This window comes from Bison bison, unplaced genomic scaffold (assembly GCF_000754665.1).
Source record: "Bison bison bison isolate TAMUID 2011002044 unplaced genomic scaffold, Bison_UMD1.0 scf7180017864271, whole genome shotgun sequence".
NCBI lineage: Eukaryota > Metazoa > Chordata > Mammalia > Artiodactyla > Bovidae > Bison > Bison bison.
The window spans coordinates 2,788,852-2,801,220 of NW_011494843.1; the positions used below are offsets into that span (position 1 = coordinate 2,788,852).

Genomic DNA, 12,369 nt, shown 5'->3' on the forward strand with positions numbered 1-12,369 from the left:
CAAATGTGTCACAATTATGTAATGATGCAAACACAACTTTTGATTAATTATTTTTGGTTCTGTCCTCTTAATCTGCTAATCTCTTACCATCTCCCATAAACAATGGTTTTGTTCACAAAACGGATTCATCCACTCTTGGAAATCCCAGCGGGACTACATTTGCTTACCTGCCCCTTAGGTCTTCTATGCCACTCATGTGCTGAACACAATTCCCAAATTAGGAAGATTCCATTTTTTAAAAAGTTGCTGAAAATAAGCATTTGGGGACAGAAAAGAGGGAATTCTAAACACACCTGTTACCCCACAAAGAATTATGTACTGCATCTTTAGCTGTTGTCTGCAAGGACCCCACTTTAACCCGGGTGTTAGAGGATCCTGAGGAAGCCTGGGAAGGTGAGTAGTCTGAGTAAGTGCCTGAGGAAACACTGTTATTCAGACAGTGAGTTTTGTCAACTTCAGACTCATCAGTTGATTCTGAAATGTAAAGGGAAAAATATTATAATGCTATGAATATTGACAAGTATAAACAGAACAGCAAGTATGAAAAATAGCATACCAATGAATGTTAGAAATACATATTTATAAAATATTTCTATAGACTATGGTGTATCATAATTTACAACTGGTGATTCATCATGCACATGCATTTGTGGCATATTTTCCACATCAGGTTCACGATGTTACCTTTTTTGTCCTTCCCTAGCAGAACAAGTTTGGGTGGGTACAGAGGGGTCTCAGCTAATGAAGGGTGAAGTTCCCCAATCCTCATTTCATTAGCTGGATGAACAAAAGAATCCTGAGAGATATAATAATACAGGACAAGGAAAGTAAACATTTTAATACTGGTTAACCAAGAAGGCAATATCTTTATTTGGCTCAGATATAATGGGACTCTAGAATCTAGTTCACTGTGGCACGCTAGGAGAAGTGAATCATATGTACCTCTGAGGTAAGCACTACCATGTTTTGTTTTTCTAATTTAAATGAGTCCATTTATCCCTCAAACATTTTTTGAAAGCTATTTATATGTCTCACACTGTGCGAAGAACTGCAGAGTTTCCAAAGAAAGACAAAATGTCACCCATGCCCTGTGGGGATTTACAGTCTAGTTACAGAGTTAGATATAACTCATAAAACAGGATTGAATTATGATAAGTAATATATAAGTAATATTATATATAATATATAAGATAGAAGATGTAAGAGTTCTAAGGGGTAAACTCTTTTAGAGTTCTAAGCGGAAAGTATACACTGACAAACTAGATTTTTTTTGGATTATTAACAAAGTTAATGCACAATTGGGCCTATTTTAACCACCAATCTCTCAATGCCTACTGTTTTCCAAGTGATCATCTCAGTTTCTTCGGTTATGTCATGCCTTCTTCCTAAGATTTCTGGTTTTCTCATGATCAATCTAGCCTGCTAAATCTTCACTCTAAATCCACTCACTGAGTGTAATGAACAACACTGGTATAAGAATATAACTTTATGACAAATAATCATTAAAAAAACCAATGGATTTTATACTTCTGTAGCAAATTTGGAAAACTCAGCAGTGGCCACAGGACTGGAAAAGGTCAGTTTTCATTCCAATCCAAAAGAAAGGCAATGCCAAAGAATGTTCAAACTACCACACAATTGCATTCATCTCACATGCTAGCAAAGTAAAGCTCAAAATTCCCCAAGCCAGGATTCAACAATAAATGAACCATGAACTTCCAGATGTTCAAGCTGGATTTAGAAAAGGCAGAGGAACCAGAGATCAAATTGGCAACATCCATTGGATCATTCAAAAAGCAAGAGAGTTCCAGAAAAACATCTACTTCTGCTTTATTGACTATGCCTAGAGCATTTGACTGTGTGGATCACAATAAACTGTGGAAAATTCTGCAAGAGATGGGAATACCAGACCACCTGACCTGCCTCCTGAGAAATCTATGCAGGTCAGGAAGCAACAGTTAGAACTGGACATGGAACAACAGACTGGTTCCAAACATGGAAAGGAGTACGTTAGGGCTGCATATTTGTCACTCTACTTATTCAGCTTATATGCAGAGTACAGCATGAGAAATGCTGGGCTGGATGAAGCACAAGCTGGAATCAAGATTGCTGGGAGAAATATCAATAATCTCAGATATGAAGATGACACCACCCTTATGGCAGAAAGTGAGGAAGAACTAAAGAGCCTCTTGATGAAAGTGAAAGATGAGACTGAAAAAGTTGGCTTAAAACTCAACATTCAAAAAACTAAGATCATGGCATCCAGTCCCATGAGTTCATGGCAAATAGATAGGAAAACAATGGGAACAGTGAGAGATTTTATTTTTGGGGGCTCCAAAATCACTGCAGATGGTGACTGCAGCCATGAAATTAAAAGACACTTACTCTTTGGAAGAAAAGCTATGACCAACCTAGATAGCATATTAAAAAGCAGAGACATTACTTTGCTGACAAAGGTCTGTCTAGTCAAATGTATGGTTTTTCCTGTAGTCATGTATAGATGTGAGAGCTGGACTATAAAGAAAGCTGAGCGCCAAAGAATGGATGCTTTTGAACTGTGGTGTTGGAGAAGACTCTTGAGAGTCCCTTGGACTGCAAGGAGATCCAACCAGTCCATCGAAAGGAGATCAGTCCTGAAGACTCATTGGAAAGACTGATGTTGAAGCTGAAATGTCAATACTTTGGCCACCTGATGCGAAGTGCTGACTCACTGGAAAAGACCCTGATGCTGGCAAAGATTGAAGGCAGGAGGAGAAAGGGATGACAGAGGATGAGATGGCTGGATGGCATCACTGACTTGATGGACATGAGTTTGAGTAAACTCTGGGAGTTGCTGATGGATGAGGAAGCCTGTCCATGGGGTTGCAAAGAGTCAGAAATGACTGAGCAATGGAAATGAACTGAATTCAATTTATTATTCTCAATTAACTAGGTAGCAGGAGAACATTAAGAAATGCAAAAATACTAAATTTTCATTTTTATAGGTATGAAAGTGGCTTGTTTATTCTCATGAGTAAGTAGTGATATTAATTTATGCACAATAGTTCTCTTTATGTCTACTACCCTAGGTAGCTCTCAATTTCAAAATTCGATTGTATATTCTTTGATAAATAGTCTTTGTGAATTGGGTATTTGTTGCTTGCTGTGATCAAAAAATCAAGTGCCACCCAAAAATCAATGTGAAACAGAATTTAGAATTGTGGTATTCAATATAATTCCAAGGCTTGAGACAGTAAGTGGTGTCTAAAAGGTGCACACATTTCATTAGTAAGTAGTTTTGGTTATTTAAGAGTGAAATAAAACTATTATTTTTTCTTTCAGTTTATGTGTGTTTTCAGTCACTAAGTCATGTCTGACTCTTTGCGACCCCACGGACTACATACAACACGCCAGGCTTGCCTGTCCTTCACTATCTCTCAGAGTTTGCTCAAACTCACGTCCATTGAGTTGGTTTTGTGTACTGTTTCTCAAATAACCACTAAATGGGGCATACATATTTACTAAGTTGTTCAGACCTAACAATAATAAATAGAACTGTTAGGTATTTCTTGGCTATAACAGTTTACTAACCACTGATACTTTTGAGCCTTTGAAATTTAAAGTCTCTTAGGCTTTGATTTTTATATATAAATAAAATCTGGCTCCTTAAAAACTGTTTCTAAGTCACCCAGTTTATGGTATTCTGTTTAGCAGTCCTAACAGACTAAGATGCTAGGGGGAAAACAAATGCAATCTTCACAAGGCATGTATAAAGGGAAATCAGGGCAGAGGAGAACCTTCATGTCTCTCTGACCTCTTTGTTCTTATGGCTTTCTTGGCCATAGTCTCAGTCTAGATTTAGGTTAAAACTATTGACATAGGGTTGCAAATAGAAAGTGATCAATAATTATATTGATATATCTTTCCTTCTTTTTTCTCTGTTGCTTTTACCTTGTTTTTTCTTTCTGTTTTCTGATTCTGCCTACCTCTATTTGCCTTTTTCGTGGTTTTCCATATTTAACAACATGGATAAATATATCACGTAGTGTGTGATACCCTCTTCCACATTCTTGGCGGCTGCTGCTGCTGCTAAGTCGCTTCAGTCGTGTCCGACTCTGTGCAACCCCATAGACGGCAGCCCACCAGGCTCCCCCGTCCCTGGGATTCTCAGAATGATCTAAATAATGATGACTCAAAAATTGCATACACAGGCAAAATTTAAAATAAAAATGCATAATATACACTGACCAGCTAGGCATTTGGTTATTTGTATTTATTATATCTGAAAGTAGAATAGATAGAGGGTGTGGGTGCTTAGTTGCTCACTTGTGTCTGGACTATAACCCAAGCAGGCTCCCCTGTCCATAGAATTCTCCAAGCAAGAGTACTGGAGTATGGCCCCTTAACTTGGGTGTGGTAATTTGAAAAGGGAGGATGATACAGAAAGCAACATCTTCTCATTCTAGGATGTCTAAAAATTGAGGAAAGATCTAGAATCTTGATTTCAGGAAAATGTTAATATCAATGAAATTTCAAGAGAAAAAGTCTTGTAGAATAAGAAGACTAAGAAAGAGTGGGGCAAATCACAGAAATAAATAGGAAGCTGAAAGCTGAGCTTCAGTCTTATTTAGCTTGTTTACTATAGCTAATTAGGAAGTTCAGATAGCCAATACCAAGTCACCGTAGTGTTTTTTAAGGAGGGCAGGATTAGACTTGTGTTTTGTAAAGATCATAAGCAAGGCAATGAGGGAGCTTGGGACAAAGTAAGCCAAGAAATCGACAGTTTTTACAGAAATGTAGGACAGAGTTCAAGATCTGAGGAGTATTAGGAGAATCACTCATGAAAATGTATAGGCGTTGGTGATTGTTTGGAAGGGGCATAGAGAAGGGAGAAAGAAGGAAAAAGAAATCAAAATGCCTCTCAGTTGTCTAGCTTGAGTGAACTGGTAGATAATGGTACCAGCTGAGGTCAAGACATACAGAGGAGAAGTAAGTCTGAAATGAAAACATTACCTTTTTTTTTGGATTTATTAAGTTTGAAGTCCTTGTGGGACAATTTTAAGATTTTTTCTCTACTATCAGGTTATCATTAAATTCATGATCAAAGCTACCTTTTCCTTGCCTCACCTCTCCCATCCAGGCATAAAGCAATTTTAGGATCTATGTATTTTGGTGTAGTTATTCAGCTTATGGATTATCATTACCTTACAGTTATGTGATGACAGGAGAGCTAAATATAAAGTGTATGTGTACTTTTGTGTACCCACTGTTAATTTTCCTCCTTTTTATATTATTGCAGTATCTTAGAGATAAAAGTCTGCTGCTTCATTATAAAATATCTGTAATATTTTAGAAATGAAAAAATACATTAATATGGCTCTTATAGGCAAAATAAAAAATGGTAAAAATGAATATTTACTAAGTGTTCTTTCCTAGATATCCAGCTATATATATTCCTCTTTTCTGGGGCAGGTTTGTATTGAGACTTCAACTGGCAGATGTGCACACCATGCTTATTTTTGCTTATGCATTTTTTTTTTCTCTTTGCCTAGAATGCCTTCCTCTGTTTTTGACTTTAAAAGAGTCACCCACTCTTGAACATGGAATTCAACCTTAAACACTTCATGTAACTTTTAAAGTGACTGGCAATGATGGTGTATGTCTCCAGTTTCTTAGAGTACAATATACTCTTCATCACACAGCCAATCATGTTATCACACTTTATATAATATGTTCTCTAGTTGCTTCATCTGTCTTAAGTTTACCTGGTTAGTCTCTAAATTATTTGGGGACTATTAATACATTTTATATTTCTTTTCTTTCTCTCACAGTGTTTAGCCCTGTGCTAAATGTAGAGTTGGTGTTCAATCAGTGCAACAAACTGATGCTTTGAAATGCAGATTTGTAAAAGAGTTTTGTCAACCTAGATATTTAAGCAGCAGGTATAGGAATTTCTAGATATACTCATATCAGTTATGTTTCTAATGAAGATAAAAAGATGATAATAAAATTAATTGAAGAGTAGATGAGATAGTACAGAGGTGGCATAAATGTAGTTGAATTCTTTTCAGACCACACAAATTGATAAGGATGAATATCTAATTCATTCTAAAATATAGGAATTAAGCTTCATATTAGATTTCATAAAGCTAAATTTCAAAGTTATTGCCCCTTTTTTGCTGCTTATAGTAGTGTTTTCTATAAAGGGTGAAACCCAAACACAAAAATATTTTTAAAAATTGGCCCTAAATCTGATCAAGAATTTTACTAAGATATGCAGAATAATAATAAAAACTTCATTCATACTTTTCTAATGACTCATACAATAAAAGTTAGGGATAGTCAAAGGAATATCATGAAAATGATTTAACTTACTGATCAGGACTAGCCAGGTGAGTAAATTATTCCTTCTGTGTACTGGAACTTTCAAAGCTGTATTAACGGTTTAAGACCATGAAGGTGTCATTTATTAAATGCAACCCTCAGAGTTAAAAAGAGTAGACAGATTTATTTATATATTAGGAAAAAAATGCACTTAATGAAGATCTGCCCAGTTTAAAAAAAATGTCATTTAGTAATTTCAAAAAATCCAAACCACACTGGCAATTACCAATAACCTTGAAATACCTCCACTGTAATCTCCTTTGGGGCTACAGGCCACTTGTGTTCATATTTTTCTTTCACAGTTTGCTCCGTGTTAGCAGTTGGATTTGAATTTTCAACACGCACTCCATGGCTTGGTTTACCCACCAGATTTTGAACAGATTTTACCATATTCTTTAAATCCTCTGGATAAGGAGTTGGATATCGTTTTAGGTTTATTTCAACCTAGAAGTTTATAAAAAGAAATTTAACATAAAAATACCTTCAGCAAGCATGTTCACAAAACTACTCCATTTTATGCGCAGTAGTATAACCAAATGCAATATAGTGAGTGTTGAGCTGGCTGAAAAACTGTGCTATAGAGTAGAAGACAGTGTTCTTTACACATTCTGCCTCCTAGGACTTCTCCCCACCCCTGGTCACCCTTCTAGATTAAAAACAATTTTTGGATATTACCTTATGTTTAGACCTACTCTATAAATGGTTGAAATAGCAGTAGGTCAAACACTTAAGTGATTGGTAATCTCTGAAAAATTTAATCAAGTTACTATCAGCTGTATTTATACTTTAGAGGCTATTCTCTGCACTATCTTAATTATTTATAAATAACTATTTTGACATTAGAAATATCTTTGAAATATCAATACAGGTGATGCAATGAGACTCTAAAAGATTTACAAGTAGATTTATCACTTATTGAAAAAAATGGGGAGTTGACAGTATCTATTAATATCATCAAATATGTTTCAGCTCTATGTTAATCAGCATGTTACATCAAAAGATAGGTAGCTAATTCTTGTTAATAACTTGCTGCTGCTGCTAAGTCGCTTCAGTCGTGTCCAACTCTGTGCGACCCCATAGACGGGAGCCAACCAGGCTCCCTTGTCCCTGGGATTCTCCAGGCAAGAACACTGGAGTGGGTTGCCATTTCCTTCTCCAATGCATCAAAGTGAAAAGTGAAAGTGAAGTGGCTCAGTTGTGTCCGACTCTTCAAGACCCTGTGGACTGCAGCCCACCAGGCTCCTCCGTCCATGGGATTTTCCAAGCAAGAGTACTGGAGTGGGGTGCCATTGCCTTCTCTGTTAATAACTTAAAGAAACACCTTTAGAGAGGTTTTTACCCTAATAAAGTAACATACATTATAGGTTACATCTTACAATAAAGAGAAAAAAAAAATGGGAACTTTGTCTAAGATATTCTAGGTAAATATGTAAGTTTTGGCTGCTTTTTATTGAGAGATTTATTTCCATTCTTGAATTCATTTTTGGCATATGAATCTCACTTTAGGGAATATATGTATATTAATTATTATTCTTCACATTTAATTTAGAGAGAGAAAATATGAGACATTCCATATAGAATATTCCACAGCCAGAGTGCTTAAAACATATTTAAAATGGCACAGATATAAATTATCCAGGCTGATTAAAATGGAGTAGGAGGAAAAATAGGGGCATATTTACTTGGCTTGGTTTATTCTAATAGCCATGTCTTTTTGCATCTGAGTAGAATCAACTTTACAAAATGGAATGACTTATGTGACTGTGGTGAGTATGTGTTGTGGAAAATGTGTGTGAGGGAGGTTTAAAAGCGGGCAAGCACCAACTTTACAATATGGAATGATTTATGTGACTGTGGTGAGTATGTGTTATTAAAAATATGTGTGAGGGTGGTTTAGAAGTGGGCAGAGGTGGAAGAGAAGCTGAAAGAGGAAGAAGAGAGGGAATGAGAGATTAAAAGAGAAAAAGGGTGGGGCACACACATCCCCCCATACCTACGTAACGCATGGAATGTGAGAAACTGTGATAGTGGTATAGATCTGCGGGTTATAGAGATGAATTCAAACACTTTTGCTCATCTGCAGTTTAGCAAATCCACCAACTTTGTTACTCTAGTATATTTTCCTGTGGCTCACTATCCATATCAAATACTGGGATTAGACATCATTGGATGATTTTTAACATTCGCTTCAGTACTAAAATTAATTTTTCCAATTAATGTTTAGAAAGCTTATAAAAAACCAGACAATTTTGTTAGTATAAATATCATTGAAATGTGATTTAATCCTTAATATGCTGAAACAAGGATGAAGTTAATAATATATAGAAATCTACAAAAATATAACCCATGAAAAAAATTAGACTTTACCAAAAAAAACATATAGGTTGTTAGAGTGTAATATAAGTATTTCTCAGGGTACTTTATAATGCATTCTTAAATAAACAAAAAGAATGATAGCCATGCTAGACAAAGTCCATTGGGATGCATGCATTCTTGGATCTGCTGTTTAAATTGATATTAGAAATATTAATCACAAATTCAATCTGAGTTTTAAATTATATTATTGAACTTGTTTAAAAATACTTGATATCAGAGGACTAAAAGTCAAAAAACTACATTTATAAAATTTAAATTGTAAAATGATATGCCTAGTATACCAATTAAGAACACCTTTTAATTTTTAATAAGTGGCGGTATATGAATGAAAAGTAATTTTCAAATAGGGCATTAAATTAAAATTCTACACATCTTAAAATATCTTCAATGTAAAATTACATTTCTAAATTGAATCAAAGGCAAAAAATGGGATGGGACATGTTCTTTCTTAATTGAATTAAATACTTCATTGAATAATGTAATCTAATTTTTGAAGATGTTGTGTCTCTGCTGACACGATTAGATGACTGTTTTCTTATGGCCATGGTGCTGAAACTTTCTGGTTATTTTATAAGCAAGTTAATGTTATATTTGGTCACATCACTGAATATATTTGGGTACTTTATCTCTGTAAAAATATTTAAATGTGGAAATACAGTAGATTTGCCATGAAGCTAAAGAAGTTTAAGTTTTAGGGTATATCACCTTCATGGGCTCTTTCAAAGCCTTATAAGGGGCCCTACTTATGTATTTACATGGTTATTTTATATTCTTTTCCTTAAAGAGGCTCCTCTCCAAATTGTGGAAAATCATGAAATCTGGAATTGTTCCATCTATACAATAAGGTCCTTGCTTCCCATTTGCTAGTCTACCAGCAGAATTGACTGGAAGACCTAAATTTTACCCCCAACTAGCTATAAAGCCACAAATCTGACCAGTTTCTATTTGTGTAAAATAAGTAGATGCAATGATAATATTTAGAGTTAATTCATAACTCAAATAAGATAAGTGTGAAAGTTCTTTGAAAATATACAATTTCTATGCAGAGATTAGATACTATTTCTAATATCAGATTCTACTTAGGTATTTTTAAAATCTGGAGTCTTTTGGCAATTTAGATCTATTATATATATGTCTAACTGTAATATCTAACTGGATCTTTTTCAAGTTGTATGCACCAATATCATTTATTCAATATCTGCCATGTGCCAGGCACTATGCAAAGTGTTTTACATGGATACATAATTTATTATTAGTTATTATTTTATATAAATAATAAAACATTATTTACCAGATTTAAATATAAATAATAGTCATAATTAATAACAATTAAAATCTATAATAAATTACATTTCATAACCCATTGTAGTATCTGCTCCCATTTTACAGAAGGAAAACAGGGGTTGAGATGGTGTAATTTGAATGTTTTAGGTATCAATGCCCAGATTCAAGCTCAGGTTTTTGACTCCAAAGCTTATGCTTCACAAGTGTTACTTGACTCAGAGCTATTCTCTGGTATAGGTGCAGCACATATTGTACAATCTTGTGGAAGAAATAGTGTAAATCTAAAATGTGAATTTTATTGAATTAAGATAATGTCAATGTATAAAACATGAAGTTAATATATTAAAAATGAAAACAGTATTTTATAATTCTGTTATGTTGATAACCTCTCTAAAAGCATATTTTATACCCTTTTACAGATTGTTTTGCCTATTTTCCAACTCATGTGTGATGTGGTTCTGAAATGAATAAACATGATCATAAATACAATTATATTTATAGTTCAGTAAAGTTCAAATAAAAAAGTAGTTTCTTTATATTTATAAATATATAAGTTATAAATATTCCCTTATTCTAATATGGGACATATGTAATAGGTGGTAAAAATTTGTCAGTTATGTTCTTAATAAAATATTGTCTTTATCACTCACCATAAAGTATTTGCTCATTTTACATATACATTTTATTAAAATGCAAGATTTTTACTGACATGTTATTTTATCTTAATTTTGAAAAATAGAAGTGTTTCACAACATTCTGTATATCTTAGACCTTAAGAAAAGTGCAGTAAATGCAAATAGTAGCTGCAAGATGTTGGAGACTCCCAAAGATTTGGCAATTGAAGAATTAATGTTAACAGTAAGGGATTTAGAAATGATATCATGAATTCACATAGAGGTATGCTTTTCTTATGTAATGATTAAAATATAATTTGATTTGACTGTAAATTCCAGTAAGAGAAATAATAGTTAATGCTTTGGTTGTTAGTTCTTTTAAATATCTTATTCTAGGAATTAATTGGAACATTTTATAGAAAGGAAACCTATAGTAGTTTCAGTTAGGATTCTCAGCTTGCCTTATATTGTAGAAAGAATATAAGCCACAGAATAAGAATCTAGTCCACTATATGTGGGTGATAAAGTTTATAAAAAATAGTGCTCTTCTACATCCCATTAAGATTTTCTTTTTAATTAAACTCTTAAACACCCCACCTACTGAGATAAGGAAGTCCTATTTGCCAGAATTCCCAGGCCAATCTTCTCTTACAGGAATTCTCATTATCTGTGCCTTCAAATTAAAGGGAAATTGATGCTTTTCAATAGATGTCCATCTTTGTGCTCCAAATCCACTCTCAGCAAATTTCAATTGCAATCTCATGCTGTTTTAAGAATCTAGCTTTAGTTATTCAGTCTCTCCTAGAATTGATATTACAGAAAAATGTGTGTATGTCTGGGGACAATTTAGATTGCATCAGTAGTGTCATCAACATTCTGCCCAACTATTGGTATTCCCACACTTTAAGAGAAAAACCTTGAAAATAAAAACAAACAAAACTGAAGTACCCAACTCAAAAACCATGCCAGCTATCCCACCAGTAGGCATCTCATACTGATGTTCCCTCCCCCTCTGACTCAGTTCTTCCCTCCCCATTGCCAATGTCAATGGACAAAAGTTAAATAGGGATCAAACACTGGCAATTGAAAAGTTTCTAGATGATCAACATTTCTACCCCACATCATGCAGAACATACCCCATAAACCACTGTTCTAAGGTTGCTTCTACATAGGGGATTCTCCTACCCCAAACACCTAGGCCTACCTGTCTGCCACTTAGAGAGGGAAGAGTGGTAGATTGTGCTGCAACTGGCAATGGAGTGCACATGCTCCTTTCCTGCTGGAGGCCACTTATACAACCCCATGCCAGCTGTGGGTCATTCTGGGGGACAGGCATTTCTTGGATCTGCTGATCACACCTGGCCCATGGTGTGCAGCAATCGCCAGACAGTCTGGCAGGTTGGAGAGTAATCCCACGCTGGCCCCTTTCCCAGGGGGCTTGGCAGGAGTGATCCTGTGGGAGAAGGAATCTCCATTTTCTGGGAGAAAGAGGAGCACTGTAGCAAAACTTTCACTTTATCATTTTTCTATTCTTGATTCTTTTTTTTTTTTCATTCTGGGTAATGCATTTAAAACAACCATCAGAAAATTAGTTTTAACTCTGTGTGATCAAACAGTACCAGTGTCACACGAAACCAAAGGGTCTCAATTTCTTCACACAAAGCACCATTCATACTACACTAAGCACACTATAAGTAGGGCATTATACTCTAGTCCATTTGGAAGTTAATGC

The 12,369-nt window shown here is 34.9% G+C and overlaps 1 protein-coding gene across 1 annotated transcript in view; it reads right to left on the reverse strand.

The window, feature by feature from the left end:
- LRRC7 (leucine rich repeat containing 7) overlaps nt 1–12,369 on the reverse strand; it is a 386,330-nt gene that overhangs the window by 98,652 nt on the left and 275,309 nt on the right. Inside the window, exons 15-18 of the mRNA XM_010848760.1 lie at nt 11,842–12,090; nt 6,607–6,807; nt 685–796; nt 294–474 (exon numbers count right to left, since the gene is read on the reverse strand). Of these exons, the coding sequence (XP_010847062.1) occupies nt 294–474; nt 685–796; nt 6,607–6,807; nt 11,842–12,090 (743 nt within the window). The remainder of the gene's footprint in view (nt 1–293; nt 475–684; nt 797–6,606; nt 6,808–11,841; nt 12,091–12,369) is intronic.